We start from the raw sequence: 22682 nt of genomic DNA, 5'->3' as shown, positions 1-22682 counted from the left end.
ACAGAACAGTTGTCACCGCTGCCCCGGTAGCTTTAGATCACACCCCCAAAAAGGTTTGTTTTTTTAGACCATTTCGGAGCGTGTGATTTGATCACTTTCCCTTGGAAATTTAAATACTTTCTACGAATATTACATATTTTTCTCTGAAATTGACTAAATGTATCTAGGAAGATTGATATTCGTAAATAAATCGCAATAATGACTTTCCGCTTTACTTGCCCTTGAACATCTATACACTGGGAGGTTTTATAGGTGATACAAAAAATAAACGGACTCATTTGGTGACATGTTTTCAACAGGTGTGTGTGTGTTTGTGTGTGTTATTTAACACCACACTCTGCAATACTCCAGCTATGTGGCAGCGGCCTGTAAATATTGAGTCAGGACCAGACAATCCAGTGATATTGTGAGGGACAATCCATGCCAACAACGAGGTCACTGAGTCTGACCACCTGATCCATTAGGTGACCAACAAGGGACTGATTCTAACCCAGTATCCCCATGGATTTTAAGACTGACATAAAAGTACTTACCGTATTCGACGTAAAAAGCGCCACGCTCTAATAAGCGCCCACAGCGATATTTGCTGACATATTGGCTCGTGAGCAATCCCAATTAGCACCCTTTCTGATTGATCAATGTACACAATACTTTTTTATTCGCGTATAATATGCACTCGTGTGTTATATGCACCCTTAATTATGGGCAATTAACTTCTGGAAAAATATATCTCTCGTATGTAAACATTTCAGGCTGTTAGTATAAACCACAAAATTTATCCTTCAACTCTGTTTTTTTTTCGCCCAAAAAATATTCTAATAATAGCCCCTATTTCTAATTTTGAGAGCGCCCTGGGTACTTATTACGTCAAATACGGTAACTCACAAAACTGTCCCAAAATGCACCAGTCCTTTTACGAAAGTTTGCATTCCTGTTTGTGTCGAACACAATCACTGGAGTCACTAAATTCAGGGGTAGCCAAATCATTTCCAGATGCCTCAACTTTGCAATGACTTAACTGCAAACAACATTACAAATTTCTTACATATGCATATCATTCACATGAATACATGCCCTGTTCTACAAGTCTGCACAAAATAATAGGTAATTCCCATTTCAGATACTGGCTTGATCTCACAGTGGATTCCTGCAGACAGACATTACTTCATTCGGTAACATACCACACATGACAAAAGCCATGATTCATCTGTTTTATACAACAACGCCCAGTATAGATGCAGAAACACAAACGATTCACATCAAACTGTATCGCTCTAACTTGGTATGATAGGAATATCATGTACCACTAGCCAAAACTATACCAAGGTTAACATAGTAATGACATTGTAATCACCTAATAGAAAACTTGTACTGTCACAAAACTAGGCTATTTGTGATATAAAACTGACCAAGGACGATCTTGTACTGTCACAAAACAAGGCTATTTTGTGATATTAAACTGACATTAGACAACCTTGTGCAGTCACAAAACTAGGCTATTTTCTGATATAAAACTGACCAAGGACCACCTTGAACAGTCTATCATTTCAAAGAAAACTGACAAAAGACAATCTTGTACAGTCACATGCTTAATGATCTACAAGAACCTCAAATTCTATTACAAAAGTCTGTATGATGTCTGATGTCCAATCCATAATGACACAGTCTTCCTGCTGGTATACTACTGCCTGCATCACACTGGACATCAGCAATAACTGAAGCCAGGAAGTCATTCAACAACCCAGGGCAGTCAATGAAGGAGTGAGTGAGTTGGGTTTTATGCCGCTTTTAACAATATTCCAGTTATATCGCGGCGTGTCAGCTTAATGTGGGAGGAAAGCCCGAAGTGATGCAGGTCTCAGACGTTTACCACTTCGGTGAAACCCACGAGCACGGGTATGGTGCTGACAAACCTAGAAACATAATCGGGCGAACCGTGATTCGAACCCACAATCAAAGGTTTCTGGCGTGCTCAAGGGACGCAACTCTGCACAGCGAATTGCGGCGCCTTAGACGACTGGGTCACACGTGCCCCCGGGCAGTCAATGAGGGAGATCCACTTTTGTAATTATGCTAACGAGGTGAACATCAACAAATCCACATTTGAAACTTTTTCATATTGCATATCACAAAAACATAGGCTGTGGCTTCAAAATTAAGAAGGGTACTTGGGTCTTAAGGTCTTTTCGTTAGGTATTTGAATCTGGGGACGCCTGATTTTTAACTTTTAACATCAAGGTTATGACAAGGATCCCTATATCTTCATGCCTAACTTTGAGCATTGCATAAGGAAATATTCTAACATGTTTATAGTTCACAGGGACCCATATTCCAAATCCATAAGGCATAGGACTATGGTCCTCACTCCTCACTTACACACAGATTTATGATAGTCATACCTCTAAGGCCATGTTCTCATTACAATGAAACCTTTTACTCTAGATACTTGTTTGTGTTAAGATCTGACAACCCCCCCATAGTTTGGGTCAGGTTAACTTTCCAATCAGCTCATCAGCACTGTGACTTCTTAAATCTCAGGAAGAGCAAACAAAGCATTTAGATAAGGATAAGACATATGGATGAACAACTTCGTTATTACAATTGGGAGCCAAAGCATTTAGAGCAGCTTGTCAGATTTTTGGATCTGAAAACAAACATAATCAGGGCAGTTCTGAATGGAAAATAATTACGGTTGTGTTATATATGGTGTTGATATTTCATACGTCCTTTGTTTCACAGCACCATGGCATCTACACACATAAAGAGTTGCTCTCAAGGAAAATGTTTTGTTTTGTGTGGGTGATCAGAATTTCTGAATCAAGACTGAAACGAAATGAAACCAAATCATTTTAGAAATCTGATACCTGATTGGCACAAGAATAATATTTCTTTGTGGTATATTTCTAGCCTTCATATGAGAAGGGTAATTACAGTGTAGGCCTCTGACCACAATAGTCTCCCAGTTGGACTTGTGTGTATCAAGGCCTGGCATCAGGAACTAGCTGCTCTCAATGAGTTTCCTGGTTATCTAGTACAAACAGACCTGTCAGCTGAGGAGCTGAATAGCAACAACAGCAATCAATACTGATAACTCACGTCTCATTCACAGATTATCTAGGTAATTCTAGTAAATGTACAAATTTCTGGAACAGCAAACGGTTCACATTATGTTTGGAAAGACAAATTACTATTTGTCCAAGGTTCTGTTTGAAGCATTCAAAATCTGTAATTCATAGGTAAATGAACCATGCTTCAGGTCTAGTGCTGGTTGTGTGGGAACAGTGTTGGTCCTGAACCAACAAGTCTTAAAAACCAAGATTAAGAATCCTCAAAAGAAAAAAATAGTACAGCTTTATTTTCATTCCACGTATTGAACGCCTAAGATAGGACGTTTTAGGCTTTCGCAGCGGAATTGAAACATTCAAGTGAAAGATAAAACAATTTCACTTTGAACATGGAAGGCAAAGCATGTACATGCGCACCAGATTGAAGTCAATTTTTAGAGACATTTAACACAAGATAATGACACAATGACGCCATTTCACCGAAGACTTGGAATCCTCACGGCCAGAAAAACAAAGATCAATTTCAGTTTGAAGCATGTGCATGCAAATACCGAGTTGCATGAAACAATGGAAGCCAATAATGTCACCTGCAGTGAATCACGGCCACATTAGGAACTAAAGGGGCCGAACACATACATATATTTTAGTGGGGGTGAGTGAGTGAGTGAGTGACAATGATTTTATGCTGCTTTTAGCCATATTCCAACAATAACATGGCAGGGACACCCGAAATTGGCTTCACCTTACCCATGTGGGGAATCGAACCTAGGACTTTGACGTGACGAGCAAACACTTTAAACACTCAGCTACCCCACCATCCACACATATATTTTAACTCCTTACCAAACCATAATTGTAGGTTTATTTCTCTCCATGTTCAAAATGGGAAATTATACACTCTCTGTGTAGATTCGATCACAATGATATTATTTAGTAAACTATTTTTGTCTTAATTTTTCATGTATAAAGTCATAATTCATTTCATTATCATTATTATAAAGCATAATATTTTAACTGTGTTTACACTCTACAGTGGGTATACATGTCACTTTTTTATCTACAACTACCTGACCAGAATATTGATGTAATACCTAATTGGCATCAGCAGTGTTCAGCAAGGGACTCCAATAACAGTACCAAACACAAGCCAGGAGACAGCACAAGCAGTCTGCAGTGTTATGAGAGAGTGAGTGAGTGAGTTGGGTTTAACACCGCTTTTAACAGTATTCCAGTTACACCGCGGCGTGTCAGCTTAATGTGGGAGGAAAGCCCGAAGTGATGAAGGTCTCAGACGTTTACCACTTCGGTGAAACCCACGAGCACGGGTATGGTGCTGACAAACCTAGAAACATAATCGGGGCGAACGGTTTCTGGCCTGCCCAAGGGATGCAACTCTGCACAGCGAATCGCGGCGCCTTAGATGACTGTGCCACCCGTGCCCCTGCAGTGTTATGAACAAATCATTAACCAATTGCTGTATCCAAAATTAAAAATAAAAGGCTTTGGGTGCAGCTTTTAACCAGGTTTAAAATTGAGGGGGTTCCAGGGTTCTGGGGTCTTCTCTTGTGGTATTAGAGTCCAGGGACACCTTAAATCTATTAATTTAACATCCAAGTTTAGCATTACACAACACAACACAGTCTTGGCTAGATACAGTTGTTTAGTCCAAAGCCATGACTGTGGAATAATTGTTCTTTTTCTAAAATTTTGTAATACTAAAGGCACGGTCAAGTCTAGGTCAAACTGAACCAAGCATCCTTGCAGTGAAAACAGCAGAAAAGGAAAGGATCTTTAAAAAATAAATTACAATTATTTCATAGAAATGTTTTCAAAGATTAAGTGTAAGTCTAACTGTTGTTGGTAATAATGACTTATTTTCAAACTAAATTCTAAAATAAATGACAGAGCAGTTTTTGAAGCTAGGGGTTCCTTATGCCCTATGACATAAAACTTGTAAGACGAGGAAAAAAACATCACTTCAAGAGAAGTCATTAGCACAACTCTCCTGATCTACTCTGGGATAAGAGTCGACTTCCAGGCTGCCACTATGCCGCAGGGCAGCATCTACTAATTATAGAATGTCACAATGGCCAAACTATCTACTTACAGATCACATTCAGTTAAAAATGGAAAGGGTAAGCCTGAAATACAAGAATCCAAGTCCTACCCAAAGCAGCAATATGTGAGTATAATTCCTGGTCTGTCAAGCAAGAACTATACACCAAGACAGTAAGGCATGGGACTCTAAAGGCCATGAGGTTAAACTGTAAATGACCATGGATTAACAATCAGCTTCAAAAGAAACCGAGGATAGGCTTACAATGGTTGGTTTAAAGTTGTATAGGTTTAGTAATGCTAACTCACTGTGGGGCCACGTCAACATATAAGTGCCATAATCTAAAACCCCATTTCACTTCACACTACACCATTGTAGAATAAGGACCAATTTAATTATGTACAAATCTGCTCTTGATATACCAAGACTGGATATAGCTAGTAGGGAGCATGGACCAAACTAACCTGAACAGTCAGATCTTGATGTTCTGAGATTAGATATAGCTAACAGTTGGCCTTAGAGACCTGCATGAATCTTCATGACTGGATGTCCATTCTCTCACCTTGACAAGTAGGAGCACCGGTGTCCCTCGTGGATATACTCTGTCCCTTAAGCACACTATCTCCGTCCACATAGCACACTATTTCTGTCCACATAGCATGCTATCTCTGTCCACATAGCATGCTATCTCTGTCCACATAGCGCACTATTTCCGTCCACATAGCACACTATCTCTGTCCACATAGCGCACTATCTCTGTCCACATAGCGCACTATCTCCGTCCACATAGCACACTATCTCTGTCCACATAGCGCACTATCTCTGTCCACATAGCGCACTATCTCTGTCCACATAGCATGCTATCTCTGTCCACATAGCGCACTATCTCCGTCCACATAGCACGCTATCTCTGTCAACATAGCACACTATCTCTGTCCACTGGATACTTTCCTTATCCACTATTCACATTATCCTGTCCACTATTCACATTATCCTTATCCACTATTCACCTTATCCTGTCCACTATTCACATGATCCTCTCCACTATACACATTATCCTTATCCACTATTCACCTTATCCTGTCCACTGTTCACATTATCCTGTCCACTATTCACATTATCCTTATCCACTATTCACCTTATCCTGTCCACTGTTCACATTATCCTGTCCACTATTCACATTATCCTTATCCACTATTCACATTATCCTGTCCACTGTTCACATTATCCTTGTCCACTATACACATTATCCTGTCCACCATTCACATTATCCTTGTCCACTATACACATTATCCTGTCCACTATTCACATTATCCTTGTCCACTATTCACATTATCCTGGTCAACTATAGACATTATCCTCGTCCACTATAGACATTATCCTCATCCACTATAGACATTATCCTCGTCAACTATAGAAATTATCCTCGTCCACTATAGACATTATCCTCGTCCACTACAGACATTATCCTCGTCCACTATAGACATTATCCTCGTCCACTATAGACATTATCCTGGTCAACTACAGACATTATCCTCGTCAACTACAGAGTGAGTGAGTGAGTGAGGTTTTACGCCGCTTTTAGCAATATTCCAGCAATATCACGGCGGGGGACACCAGAAATGGGCTTCACACATTGTACCCATGTTGGGAATTGGACCCGGGTCTTCGGCGTGACGAGCTAACGCTTTAACCACTAGGCTACCCGACTGCCCCTCAACTACAGACATTATCCTCATCAACTACAGACATTATCCTCGTTCACTACAGACATTATCCTCGTCCACTACAGACATTATCCTCGTCCACTACAGACATTATCCTCGTCAACTACAGACATTCTCACCATACACTATGCACACATCCATCTGACTGACCTGTTGTTCAGCTGTCTCGGCCCGAGCTTCACTCATTGACAGCTTCTCCTCCAAGTCTCTCATCTAAAACAAACAAATACAGGTGAATACAGGTGAATATCAAGTGTTATCTTATATTCTGGCAGTACCACAGGTTGAATAGACCCATGAAGATCCTGAATTGGTCTTCAACAACCTATGCTTGTAAAAGGTGACATGGAATTGGATGGTCAGACTCGCTGATCTGGTTTATGATCCTTTACTTATTTGTTCAGTTTATGTTGTCAAAAAATAAACAATAATAATAAAAAGGTTTTTTGCATGGCGCAAAATCTACATCGGAGAGTGACACGACCTGAGAAGATTCCGGGGTAGAAAAGGTCTTCAGCAACACATGCTTGCCGTAAAAGGCGACTATGCTTGTCAAAAGAGGCGACTAACGGGATCAGGTGGTCAGGCTCGCTGACCTGGTTGATGCATGTTATGGTATCCCAATTGTGTAGATCAATGCTCATGACGTCAATCACTGGATTGTCTGGTCCAGACTTAATTGTTTACAGACTGACATCATATAGCGGAAATATTGCTGAGTGGGGTGGTAAACAACAAAGAAAGAAACAAACAAACAGAGGTTGAATATGAATGGTTATCTTATATTCCAGCAGTATCACACACAGACACAGGTGAATATGAATAGTTATCTTAAAGGTGAATATCAATGGTTATCTTATATTCCGACAGTACCACACACAGGTGAATATGAGTGGTTATCTTATAGGTGAATATCAACGCTGACCTGTTTGATATATGTCATCGTGAATATCAACAGTTATCTTATATTCTGGCAGTACCACTCACGGGTGAATATGATTGGTTATCTTATAGGTGAATATCAATAGCTATCTTATATTCCAGCAGCACCACACACAAACACACACCACCCAACACACATACTTGTGGTAATGCTCTGGTTCTTCTCATGCGTATACTGCGAAACTAACTAACAAACTAACATGAAAACTGAAGCTGTTGTTGCGTTCTTCAATTTTCAAATTGTATTAGAATCCTATTCTGTTTTACAAACCCTATGGCGTGTGTCCAATAGTAAAAACAAGGAACTATAGTGTCAGGACAAATGAATGTATTTCAAAGTATGTATTGTAATGCACACGTCTGCCATGATGTTGCATCAGGTACCTTCAAGCTCAATCTAATCTAATCCTTTCAGCACATTAGCATAAGGCACAGTGATGATTTCTCATTGAGAAATTAATGCCATGTTAACCTGCGAGATCCTATTCCTGGGGCGGCAATATCAGGCTTATCTTGCCGGCACCTTGCCTGGACATGTGCCAACCCTGTCTCAATCCTGATCCTCCTCTCTGATTAGAAACGAATAACAAGAATTGAAAACTCTCCCAGACATATTATACTGATAACTCTCCTTACACACGTTTGGCTGAGGATATCGGTCAAAACCAACGATGCTAGCGCTGGTTAACTGTGAGTAATTGAATGGAGTTTGGTCTGCAAACAATACCTAAGCAATTGAATAGCAACCAAAAACGTCAACCTGATGACTGAAAGCCCGGTGAGTGAGTGAGTGAGTGAGTGAGTGAGTGAGTGAGGTTTGAACGTGGGAAATCGAACCCATGTCTTTGGCATGACATTCTGCTACTTTAACCACTAGGTTACCCAAACCCGAAATCTTCACTTCAAGAAACCATTTACCACAAAACATACTCGAGAATATCTATTCAGGTAACAATTGCTCTTGTAGAATAAACGTTAATCACCCTTTTTAAAATATTCCTTTTGATAATAATCTTGATAAAATGTATATGTTGCCATTTTCATAATATTTGCTATCAACACACCTTACCATATTCGACGTAATAAGTGCCCAGGGCCCTCTCAAATTTAGAAATAGGGGGCGCTTATTAGAATATTATTTTGAGTTGAAAGATCATAAATTTCGTGGTTTATGCAAACAGCCTTAAATGTTTACATAAGACAGATATATCTTTCAAGAATTTAATTGCTCATAATTAAGGGTGAAATAACACAAGAGTGCGTATTAAGAATGAATAAATAAGTCTTGTGTACATTGATCAATCGGAAGAGGTGCTGATTGGGATTGTTCACTAGCCATTAAATTAGCAAATATCGCCGTGGGCGCTTATTACGTCGAATACGGTACTTCCAAAATGATTGGTATGACTACGCCAATGGATTGAAAGCTTGTCAGAAAGGCTTTACCTTGTGTTGGAAACTTAACTTCCATTAAAAACATGTAAAAGCACATTTGATGGCTCGTTCCTTTTTTTTGGCAAATAGCAAACACTAATGTTACATGATATACATCACACAAAAATACAGTCTGTTGTCTGTGAAAAGTCATAGCATGACAATTAAAGCCCTGAGTTGATGGAGCAACACATTCACCCTCCGCCAGCAGTTACATTACAGCATCAGCATCATCATCATGATGTGGGAGATGGGGCTCCCTTCAGTACTCGAGTATCCGGGGCTGGGTTGGTTTCAGAAAAACTTGAGTGCATTATTGACGACTCAATTACTCTCTCAGGGGAGGTAACTCAAATTCACATACTGGTAATTTCAATGCACGTGTATATAATGAAAGAAAGACGTCTCATTAATTTAGTCAAACAATCTGTGCTACAAGTGAGAGCTGGTGCACATAGAATAGCATTGACAGTATTTCTTCTCTTCTGTAATTTCAGAGATGATTGTTCCGTCTGTTAGCCAATCACATACGAGCTTATGTTAACAGGCACATTCCGGTAAGACTGCTGCAAATAAGACTTAATATTTCATACAAACGTCAAACGAAAGTCATTTAAATGAACGTTTGTATCATTGCCTTGTACAACGTATATAGGTCAACATGTCCCAGAAAGTTACAATAATGAAAATCTAACACAGGTGGGATTATTTCCATTTAATTTTAGTTTAGTTATATACTACCGTATTTGCTTTTATTAGCTAGAAAATGGAAGCTACAGAAGCCTACACACTGAAGTCTTATTCATTAAGTTAATTATGTTATCAAAACATTCTTATTATCATTAAGATAATTATGTCATCAAAACGTTCTTATTATCGGGTACTGAAGCACGAGTTGAGTTTCGCCCCCTGGGTACTCGAGTGTCTAAAATTGAAGCCATTGAAGTCCTCGTGAGAGGCAAACCAAAGTGATGCAGGTCTTAGGCGTTGACCACTTTGGTGAAACCCAGGAGTACGGGTATGGTGCTGACAAACCTAGAAACATAATCGAGGCGAACCAGGGTTCGAATCCATGATCACAGATTCCAAGGGGATGCAACTCTGTACAGGTCATGGCAGTGCCTTAGACTGTTGGCCCACCCTTGCCAGTAGTATCAATCATTTGTGAGTTTTAGTAACAAAAACTACAAAAGACGCAGTTGAAACCAACAGATGTCACATGCTCTGTTTGTTCTATGCTGACCAGGCCTGTGTGATACACTTACACATCTTGTGACTATATTTACGGTTTCAGCCATGTTGGGCCTGTATTTCCGCAAGATTCACACGTGTGTTCGGCAATCCTCATATGTTTCCAACATTAAACAGTTTGGCAGTTTCTAAGTGTGATGTAACAGTTCCTACAGTTTCAAAATTGATTTGATTGACAAAAGATGTTTTAGATGTACATGTATTACCTTATAGTTGTTTTGGCAAATGTATCAATGAACTTATTTAGTTGTTGTGCACAAAATGTCACTATGATATTCATTCATGATGACACACAATACAGCTGTCAGTGTGTGTGATGATTGATGCTAAGGAGCATGATGACAGAGTCACACAACACAGCTGACAGTGTGTGTGATGATTGAAGACAAGGGGCATGATGACACATATTCACACAATACAGCTATCAGTGTGTGTGATGATTGATGACAAGGGGCATTATGACACATATTCACACAATACAGCTGACAGTGTGTGTGATGATTGAAGACAAGGGGCATGATGACAAAGTACAGCTGACAGTGTGAGCGATGATTGAAGACAAGGGGCATGATCACACAGTCACACAACACAGCTGTCAGTGTGTGTGATGATTGATGACAAGGGGAATGATGACACAGTCACACAACACAGCTGACAGTGTGAGCGATGATTGAAGACAAGGGGCATGATGACACATATTCACACAACACAGCTGACAGTGTGTGTGATGATTGATGACAAGGGGCATTATGACACATATTCACACAACACAGCTGACAGTGTGAGAGATGATTGAAGACAAGGGGCATGATGACACATATTCACACAACACAGCTGACAGTGTGAGCGATGATTGAAGACAAGGGGCATGATGACACAGTCACACAACACAGCTGACAGTGTGAGTGATGATTGAAGACAAGGGGCATGATGACACAGTCACACAACACAGCTGACAGTGTGATCGATGATTGAAAACAGGGGGCGTGATGACACAGTCACACAACACAGCTGACAGTGTGATCGATGATTGATGCCAAGAGGCATGATGACACATATTCACACAACACAGCTGACAGTGTGAGCGATGATTGAAGACAAGGGGCATGATGACATATTCACACAACACAGCTGACAGTGTGAGCGATGATCAAAGATAAGGGGCATTATGACACATATTCACACAACACAGCTGACAGTGTGAGTTATGATTGAAGACAAGGGGCATGGTGACACAGTCACACAACACAGCTGACAGTGTGAATGATGACTGAAGAAAAGGGGCATGATGACACAGTCACACAACACAGCTGACAGTGTGAGAGATGATTGATGACAAGGGGCATGATGACATATTCACACAACACAGCTGACAGTGTGAGAGATGATTGATGCCAAGGGGCATGATGACACATATTCACACAACACAGCTGACAGTGTGAGCGATGATTGATGCCAAGGGGCATGATGACACATATTCACACAACACAGCTGACAGTGTGAGAGATGATTGAAGACAAGGGGCATGATGACACATTCACACAACACAGCTGACAGTGTGAGAGATGATTGAAGACAAGGGGCATGATGACACAGTCACACAACACAGCTGACAGTGTGAGAGATGATTGAAAACAGGGGGCATGATGACACATATTCACACAACACAGCTGACAGTGTGTGTGATGATTGATGCCAAGGAGCATGATGACACAGTCACACAACACAGCTGACAGTGTGATCGATGATTGATGCCAAGGGGCATGATGACACATATTCACACAACACAGCTGACAGTGTGATCGATGATTGATGCCAAGGGGCATGATGACACATATTCACACAACACAGCTGACAGTGTGAGAGATGATTGAAGACAAGGGGCATGATGACACAGTCACACAACACAGCTGACAGTGTGAGAGATGATTGATGACAAGGGGCATGATGACACAGTCACACAACACAGCTGACAGTGTGAATGATGACTGAAGAAAAGGGGCATGATGACACAGTCACACAACAGAGCTGACAGTGTGAGAGATGATTGAAGACAAGGGGCATGATGACATATTCACACAACACAGCTGACAGTGTGAGCGGTGACTGAAGACAAGGGGCATGATGACACAGTCACACAACACAGCTGACAGTGTGAGCGATGATTGAAGACAAGGGGCATGATGACATATTCACACAACACAGCTGACAGTGTGAGCGATGATTGAAGACAAGGGGCATGATGACACAGTCACACAACACAGCTGTCAGTGTGAGCGGTGACTGAAGACAAGGGGCATGATGACACAGTCACACAACACAGCTGACAGTGTGAGCGATGATTGAAGACAAGGGGCATGATGACATATTCACACAACACAGCTGACAGTGTGAGCGATGATTGAAGACAAGGGGCATGATGACACAGTCACACAACTCAGCTGACAGTGTGTGTGATGATTGACGTCAAGGGGCATGATGACACATATTCACACAACACAGCTGACAGTGTGAGAGATGATTGAAGACAAGGGGCATGATGACATATTCACACAACACAGCTGACAGTGTGAGCGATGATTGAAGACAAGGGGCATGATGACACAGTCACACAACACAGCTGACAATGTGAGCGATGACTGAAGACAAGGGGCATGATGACACAGTCACACAACACAGCTGACAGTGTGAGAGATGATTGATGACAAGGGGAATGATGACACAGTCACACAACACAGCTGACAGTGTGAGCGATGATTGAAGACAAGGGGCATGATGACACATTTTAACACAACACATATGACAGCTGATCTTGTGCGCTGGTCACCCATCCAAGAATTATTTTTCCTTCACAGTGCCAAATTAATCCCCAATCTTTGACGTATTCTACAGCTCTCAAAAGAATCAAATTTGACAATAAATCAAGGCATCATAACACTAACAGCGAGTGAATGGTGGGCTGTCAACTTCTGTTTTTGTAACCAACATAACCAGGTCTCCACTTTCCACATACACTGCAGAATCCCAACCTCGGTGTCACAAGCTGGCAAATGGTTGACATCATTTCCCTTTTTCATCACCTTTAGTTCTTTTTTGCTTGTTATATTTTGTCATTCGGCTTGAAATTCAATTACAAATTCTTGGTGACATCTTGAAACAATACACAAGTCTGGCGTAATGAGAAAAGCTATCAATCATGATGCCAGGTTTTGTGAGGAACAATGCACTGCACTGAAATCCAGCGAGGCCTGATAAGAGCTAGATAAATAATTACATACAGGGACCGATGTTACACAGTGCTCCGTGTCATGTCTCTCTTAAACAAGGTATTTACAGCGTAATGCAAAGAGACATGATCTCTTAGAGGATAGGAATATATTTAGTTACTGATCAACACCATGTTTTGTCATTTCTTAGCTAAGAGGTAAGTAAGTTGATCACATATGATTTATAAAATGGGGATGGTATGCAGGTACGGAGTGTATAGAAATGCTTTCATTCCAGCTGTTCCTGATACAGTAGGAGTTGGTGAGGTGAAATGGGTTTAACATCGCGTCCAAGATTATTGCACTTATATACCGACATGCATGCATGTGTGTGTGTGGCTGCTTGTACTAGTCCGGACTGATGCCCAGTTTATTGTGTTAATAAGCCAACTGAGATACTATGCCACAGTTTAACATGAATGCCCCACTCAGACACGGTATACTGACTCTGAGCCGACAAGTCCTTGTTTTAGCACCTTAATGCTGAACGCCTGACAGGGTAACAACAAGTACCATCTTTTAACGTCTTTTGGTATGACGCGGCCGGGGATCGAACCCCGGACCTTCTGCTCTCCGGGCGGACGCTCTACCACAAGACCACAGAGGCGGTCTGATACAGTAACAAGGCACATAAATATTACTGTACAATTTCTCATGAATATATGGATTTTTCCACAATGGTAATTTCTTTAAAAAAAATGTCATTGCTAAATTGATTTTTTCATTTATCAAATACCCTTTATTTATCATTATTTGACTTCCTTCAGTCGATGATGGAGGAGGCCATAGATGAGATTAGACAATATAATTTACAGATCCAAGCATCCAAATACATGGAAACGTTTAACTTAATAAGCAGCCATTCTGATGTGTGGTAAGCCCGCTACAGATTGCACACCTTGCTGATTGGTCGCAGAATTATACTACTCAACATATGGTAGGGATATTGTGAGTCTCCAGGAGGGGGTCGATTGTGACTGTTGTTGGGAGAAGTTGTCGTGCAAATAGTATTCAGTATTGCCACATTAACAGCTTCATTCAAGTTAATACAAACATAAGTACACAGTCCCTAACTGACTGTTCCCTGTGTTCAGTAACAGTAAGATAAATATCTGTATCCCTATCAAAAGTTATGAAGTATGTATCTATTATTACCTTGAGTCGATAAAGGTAGTATTACCGTATTTTCTTGCGTTATAGTGCGTACTTTTTTTTCCAAAAAACACAGCTGTGTAGAAGGGGGTGCGCATTATACAGAAAATAATGAGTTTTGATGTTTTTTCCCCCCCATGGAAAGATATTACTGTGAGCACGAAACACCGAAAATACCATGTCAACAAATCCATACTGAAGTATGCACATTAATCATGTAATTACACTGTCTGGCTATAAAAAGTGTTCTTTGTATATCTGGACTTATGTTTGTAACTTGTTTCATTAATTTTATTCAAAATTCCTTTTAATATTGTTTTAATTAATTTCTGCGAAATCATGTGTGAAGCAATCGGAAGATCGCACAACTCACCGTTATTAACAGCAACCATGGTCAGATTACCGCTATTAACGCCTTGAAACGAACTTTAGTTGACAGAGAATGGATACATGTATCATAAATGCCATACTTTGACTCGTTAAAAGTCATATTTGTTTTTGTTTGACAATTCTATGTCAACACGTAGTTCTCGTGATCACGCGATCACGTGCGTGGGTGCCTTGACGGTGACTGATCAGACTGGTTCCATGTGAAAAATAATACCCAGCAATAGCGATCAGCTGCTTCACTTAGGGTTATTATTATTCTAAATATGTTTAGTAAAAGCTGCAACTAAACAAGATATTGGAATATATTATTCCTGATAAAAAAAATGGTTTCAGATACAATTTTTGCCGATCCTGTAAAGTTACATCATTCGGTGTGTCTTGACTGAATCACCGGTAGATTCCAAGAAAACGTGTGTACAGCTGATTGCTGTTTCCGGCTTAGTTTACGAGAAAATACACAAGGTAATCTTAATCCCTGAATGGAAAACAATGCCTAACAGAACAAAAAATATGATTTAAACGGTAAATCAACATGTCTGGTGATTTTTTTATCTCAAATTTCAAATTTGTACTGACCTGACTTCGCTGAAGGGGTACGGTGTAATTTTTTTCTCTACTAAAAATAGCAACAGCAAGCTTTCTTTTTCAACCTGCTCTGAAATATTTATTGTCAAGAAGTTTCCATGCGATTTGATGTCAATATGTGTATCACGATACATATTGTATCATGACCTTGCTGTATCGTTTCACCACTTGCTAAGATTACTGAATGCATTTACTAAAATGACCAAACTTTCAGTTCCAAACATATAACATGTCAAGTGCATTTAAATAATATTTCATAAACAACCTCTGCAGGAACAAGTCAGTGCTAATGCCTAGCTAGCATATGTCACCTGATAGCCAGTGAAATCAATTCATCCACACAACACCATGCTACATCCACTGCTTGAGACTGCCATCAGACAATACCACCTCACAAGAAATCAACCATGCATGTAGCACACCTGTCAATCAAAGTCCGAAATCAACACCATGGACAATGGTGCCATAATGGTCCTGAACTGAATGTAACCCATGCGTACCGTAAAAGGCGACTAATGGGATCGGGTGGTCAGATTCGCTGACTTGGTTGATGCATGTCATCGATACCAATTACGTGGATCGATGCTCATGATATCAATCACTGGATTGTCTGGTCCAGACTCGATTATTTACAGACCTCCATCATATAGCTGGAATATTGCTGAGTGAGGTGTTAAGCAACAAACCAACCAACCAAAGCCAACACTCTGTACCACTGGCACCAAGGAAGGGAACTCCATGTTGAAGAAAGGCCTTCGACTTGCACAAGTCTCTAAGGAAAGTATTATTAGTTCAATTCATAATTCCTAGATTATATAAATAATAAAGACAAGTTGTACCTATAAAAGACTGCCATCCTTGTAGACTTGCACAAGTCTCTTAGTAAAACATTTTTGTCTCAATCATTATTCCTAGATTATATAAATAATAAGAAAAAGTTGTCCCCATAAAATACTAATGTCTGTACTGTCGGCTTATCTAGACTTGCGGATTATAAGGATAGAATTACAACACATCCATGGACTAATCATTCAGTACAGCCTTAGAGCAGGACTAGAAGCAACTGTGTCACAACACTCCCATTCTACAGAGCCACACTGCATCTCTTAGCACTGAAAAACAATATCTGAAAGTGTTCAATTATTAACCAAGAAAAAGAGGATTACGGTTCAGATCCACATTGTGTTAAACGACAGAAGGTGTGTAATCATTGATTCCGTGAAAGACGAACACAGGGACAGTGATATTCCGTGATAGCCAGTTAGAACATTACAGAAGTCGTCACAGACTTTTGTTGGTTATTCAACTCTTACGATCAATATACGTAATGGTATGATAGAGGAAGGTAATGAGGATGTAGAGCAGGCTACCTGGACCCATTTAAGCACACCTGGTGAAATACACACCTGTCTGTTGAGTGTAATATCCATGATGATCTGATAACAGCTACAATTTACACAATGAGACAGGCATATCACGATAAGAAGAAATTAATGTTTCTGCACTGAGGTGAGGACGTCCAGGAGGATGTGTGGGATAAGTTGTCAATAGCCATTACTGAAGTAGCGATTGGATTTTTGAGTTGACCTGACTATTGGGGGTGGTCAAAATGAAACCCAGAGATGAATAATACATGCAGTATGGGAAAACAGCATTAGAATTTGGCACTAGTCCTGTACTCCTTGCCAAACTGTCTAATAGATAGGGTGTTTTAAGGACTAGTAGAAATTTGCCATTTTTAACATGTTTAAGAGGTTTGCTATATGTTATCATCATAAGGACTAGAGTATAAGGTTAAATGAGTGAGTGAGTGAGTATGGTTTTACGCCGTTTTAGCAATATTCCAGCAATATCACGGCGGGGGACACCCGAAATGGGCTTCACACATAGTACCCATGTCGGGAATCGAACCCGGGTCTTCGGCGTGACGAGCGAACGCTTTAACCACTAGGCTACCCAACCGCCCCCCCATCATGATACGATGGACCAGAAGACTAAAAATGTTAGTTTCTACTGCTGGAACACAGTTGAACACTTTCAGCTCTGAGTCAGTATAATGTATCTGAGTGGGGAATGGGGTGTCAATGTTTAACTGCGGCATTGCATATCAGTGGGCTTGTACTATAGAGTTGCCATTTATTTAAGTCCGGACTACTACAAGCACCCTTCACACCCACATCCACATCCACATCCATACATGTGTATGCCATCACTACATCAGTGTAATAATCTTGCACGTGACGTTAAACCTCATTTCACCTCACCTTACCCACATTTGAACCTTGTCTTCCAGTGAGAAAGCACATTTATTACCTACAAGGGCAAACATATCGGGGATAATAAAAATCATATGTGCTCCAGGGTCATATCACGCCATGTGACAAAAGTGTATTGTTTCCGTCATCCAGATGTCATTGATGACATCATTTGAATCTAATTGTGACGTGAGATCGGAATGACGTCACAATAGAAACGATGTCATAGCTGAAGATTGTTGACGTCATTTGACAAATTGAGGTAAACACTGAAAGTCATCTCTGTATGTAGACATCTTTTTCGGTAATAAATAGAACATTATATTTGCGTTATGTCATACACTCGTGCTCGTATTCCGGTATTTCCCTTACTCTTGCTCGGGAAATACCGGAAGTTAGACACTTGTGTCGTAAACATAGTATGACATGATCACTCAAATAATATCCTCTATTAATCACTAGGCTGCCTACATGACCATCAGTAGACATGGTAGAACACATTATGAATATCTGTGGTTGCAAAATAATCAGTGATTAAAACTTACGCTAATGCATTGCTGAAACAAGGGACTAGCCATGGCTTGTTGGCAGTGTTAGCAAGGCAACTCAAACAATGCTATATTCATATGCTAACTGCCGTTTTATGACCATAGATCAATCCTGAAATTACAGCTTACAATATAGAAAGATAAACTCTCAATTTCACACAAGGCACTAATCATGACGCCTAGAAAGTCACATAAAACATGCACCAGAACATGGAGTTTTGTCTCCCTTCAACCACTCTTGTGTGCTGCGACCCGTGAAGATTCCGGGGTAGAATAGGTCTTCAGCAACCCATGCTTGCCGTAAAAGGCGACTATGCTTGTCGTAAAAGGCGACTATGCTTGTCGTCAAAGGCGACTAACGAGATCGTGTGGTCATGGTCGCTGACTTGGTTGATACATGTCATCGATCCCATTTGCATGCATCGATGCTCATGCTGTCAATCACTGGATTGTCTGGTCCAGACTCGATTTTGTACAGACCGCCGTCATATAGCTGGAATATTGCTGAGTGCAGCATTAAACAACAACCCAACCAACCAACCAATCTTGCGTGCTGCATGTCCACGCAGGGGTTTGTTGTTCCAAAAGGACAGGCCGCCAACCAACAAACCATGGTTGAGTGCTGCTGATGGAGCCGATGTGTAACCACTGCCGCAGGTGTGAGCATGAACAGTAGGGATCATTTGGGGCAAGATTTGAGGATAACCTCTCAGAAATAGAAATATTCCAAATCACTCCTGAAATATTCTTACAAGAGTGAGTATGGTTTAACACCGCTTTTAGCAATATTCCAGCAATATAATGGCCGGGAACACCCGAAATGAGCTTCACACATTATACCCATGTCAGGAATCAAACCCAGGTCTTTGGCGTGACGAGTGAACGCTTTAACCACTAGGTCACCCAACCGCCCCTATTCCTACAAGAGATAACCCTGCCTTAAAAACTTCAAAACCTCATCGGTCATTTCTGATTCAAAAAGTATCTGTTCCATGTGAATTTATTTTGGGCTTGATCATAATAAGTTACAGACATTTTGAGCTAGATCACAGGATCATAGCTGACAGATAAAGTGTCATTCGAATGACCTATCTGAAAATCTACTGCTAGTTTATCTTTCAGTATAAACCTGAACATGGCCAATAAGCGGAATATGTTTCCAAAGTGATGTCATCCAACATGGATTTCCTTTAAGTTGCTGAATGTTGTAGAGTATCACGTTCAGCCTCGTCTTTTAATCTATTAACTACTAGCAATGGCCAAGATACTCTATCACAGAGGGTCCTGATTGGGTATGGATGAGTCAATTTTTTATCGTAAAAGATTGATGTCAAATGTTCACAAAAACTGCTTGGCGTAAACTTTAATTTTACTGTTTATCGAAATCATGCTCAAATATTGTAAAAGTCATTTAACGAGATCTCACACACAACGAAACCAGTCAAAACACGAATAACAGTTATGACATAAAAGCAGAACCAGCTGTCTGCATGTTTCCCTATGGATAGACTGCGTTCACACAGGGATGATTTTGCATTATAGATCCAGCTTGTCTGCTTTAATTGGTTTGCAATGTTTCACCGACTAAATATGATGTGGAAAACCTGTTTACGTTTTACTAAGACAAAAAATACCGACTAAAGGCCCCAAGTTTTACTGAAAACTGCCTCTCCCCTCAATCAGGACACAGGGAATGCTGTCATAGATACAGAATCATCCAATTATCCAATTGTATGCCAAAACAATGACTTCAGGATTAAAGTGTCTAAAACATCACAAGAATGCAATAATTCGGTCTTATTGGTGAAGATGATTTCGAGCTTGGATGCGAGCCATGATTATGTCATTGGTCAAGTTTTGTGCCAGTTGTCAAACAGTGTCATTTATATCAATTGTGTATGGAAGGTTTCTAGTCATGTGGTACCTCATAGAAATGAAAAGCTGGATATTTAAGAAAAATAACTCTGAAGAAACAAAATGTTCTGATATTGAGAAGTCTATGATACTGTATACTGTAGGATAATGATGATGTATTCATTCCACCTGTGTTCATGCATACATCCATCGCAACTGATCCAAGCTTCAGACAGAATCATGCCAACTCGGTGTTTAGTGCTTGCAAGAGCTCATTTTTCTCTGGTGCTATTAGCTCATTTTTCTCTGCTGCTGGTATTAGCTCCGCTTTCTCTGCTGGTATTAGCTCAGTCTCCTCTGCGGGTATTAGCTCAGTCTTCTCTGCGGGTATTAGCTCAGTTTTCTCTGGTGGTATTAGCTCAGTTTTCTCTGCTGATATTAGCTCAGTAATCTCTGCTGGTATTAGCTCAATATTCTCTGCTGGTAATCAAAACTTCAGAACTTCAAAATATTCAAATAAGTACATAATGTTTTAGAGAAAATTTGAAAATTGAAAAACACCATTCTATGAATGTCATTGTTTGCCATTATGATGTTGAAGGTAAAATTAAATTCCATAAAAATATTTGAATTTGCTGATGACAGGCCTTTGCTTATTTCACTGTTACAATTATTGAATAGAAGCAGAAATATTTTCACATGGATACTGTTGACTGCTGATTAAGCACAAGCTTTCAAATTGGAAGTATTATACTAAAGTACATTAGATATGGAAATAGTGGCATGGGTGGCCCAGTCGCCTAAGGTGATGCAATTTGCTGTGCAGAGTTGTGTCCCTTGGGCATGCCAGAAACATACGGTTTATGGGTTCAAATCCTGTTTTGCCCTGATCACGTTTTCAAGTTTGTTAGCACCATACCTGTGTTCATAGGTTTCACTAAAGTGGTAAACATTTGAGACCGGCATCACTTTGAGCTTTCCTCCCACAAGATGCTGACACAGCATTATATGACTGGAATACTGTTCAACGTGTCGTCAAACCCAAACCACTCACGGATATGGAAATTGCACACAAGTTACATTCACCATGCACAACCCTCTTCACCATGTTGATGATTAGATTTACATCTTCCATACAATACTAATCACATCTTAGACTACCAAAATAATCCAAATCCAATGCCAAACTTTAATAAGAAAATCCTCTTCTGTACTCCAAAGGCTTTGATTACATAATAGTTCAAAAGAATCGTCCCCAAACTGTCAGTTACCAATAGAAACTGAAATGTAGTACTAAGAACCACAGCAAATAAACTGCCAACTGAAATAAATTCCGAGAACACACCACAAAGCAAGGATTCAAAATGCTAATTGATTCTATTCACTTGCAATATCGCCTTCATCTGATGTGAAACCGTCAACCCAGCAACCACCAAAAGAACCTACAGGGTTGACGAGCATTAAGTAACACTCCTTGATTGGAACATTTCCTCATTAGCCCATCCCAGACCTTGTCGACAACGTCATCAGGCAACTTAACGTCCTCCAGCTCAGGCCTGCCTTTGATAGCATCTGGCAGTTGCTTCTCAGACAAGCTAAATGAGATAAATCTTCACAAAGCCATATTAATCAAGGCACCATGAAATGTCAAACAACTAAACTCCTTATCAGAGCAAATTTTGTTGGATCAATCCCAACAAAACTCTGCAAGTTGAGGGAAGATTTGATATTACTGTAATAGGATAACTGGCTGATAAACCGATTTGAAGGGATCCCACAGGGTCCAAAATCAATACTATTCTGAAGTTGCAAAGGTGATTGTGTCCAATGCATGGCACCGGATTGGAGAAGATAAGCTTTTGTAAATAGCCGCAGGGTCTACCCCTAAACCTTTCTGGTAAATGCAGTTATCAGTTCTTAAAATTGCATCACTTCCAAAATACTCCGTTTTTCAATCAATTAATTTTCCAATCAATGAGCAAAGATTGAGAAGTTTGCAAGTGATTTGGGACAGAATGTACCGTTGATGGAAGTCAAATACTGGCCACGGAGGTCTTCCCATGCATGATAGAAAACCAGCCAATGGAAAAATGATTTGATCTGCTTTTAACATCATCACGCTAGATTAGCTGAGTGGAAATTTGCAATAAATGTCAA

The 22682-nt window shown here is 40.2% G+C and overlaps 1 protein-coding gene across 1 annotated transcript in view; it reads right to left on the bottom strand.

Annotated features, from left to right (window-relative positions):
* LOC139444206 (pleckstrin homology domain-containing family H member 2-like) overlaps positions 1-22682 on the bottom strand; it is a 194169-nt gene that overhangs the window by 95587 nt on the left and 75900 nt on the right. Inside the window, exon 3 of the mRNA XM_071225117.1 lies at positions 6999-7061. Coding sequence (XP_071081218.1) covers positions 6999-7061 — 63 coding nt within the window. The remainder of the gene's footprint in view (positions 1-6998; positions 7062-22682) is intronic.

This window comes from Haliotis cracherodii, unplaced genomic scaffold (assembly GCF_022045235.1).
Source record: "Haliotis cracherodii isolate W230 unplaced genomic scaffold, xgHalCrac1.p SCAF_5, whole genome shotgun sequence".
NCBI lineage: Eukaryota > Metazoa > Mollusca > Gastropoda > Lepetellida > Haliotidae > Haliotis > Haliotis cracherodii.
The sequence above is the reverse complement of the archived record's forward strand: the minus strand, read 5'-3'. Positions and strand labels throughout refer to the sequence as shown.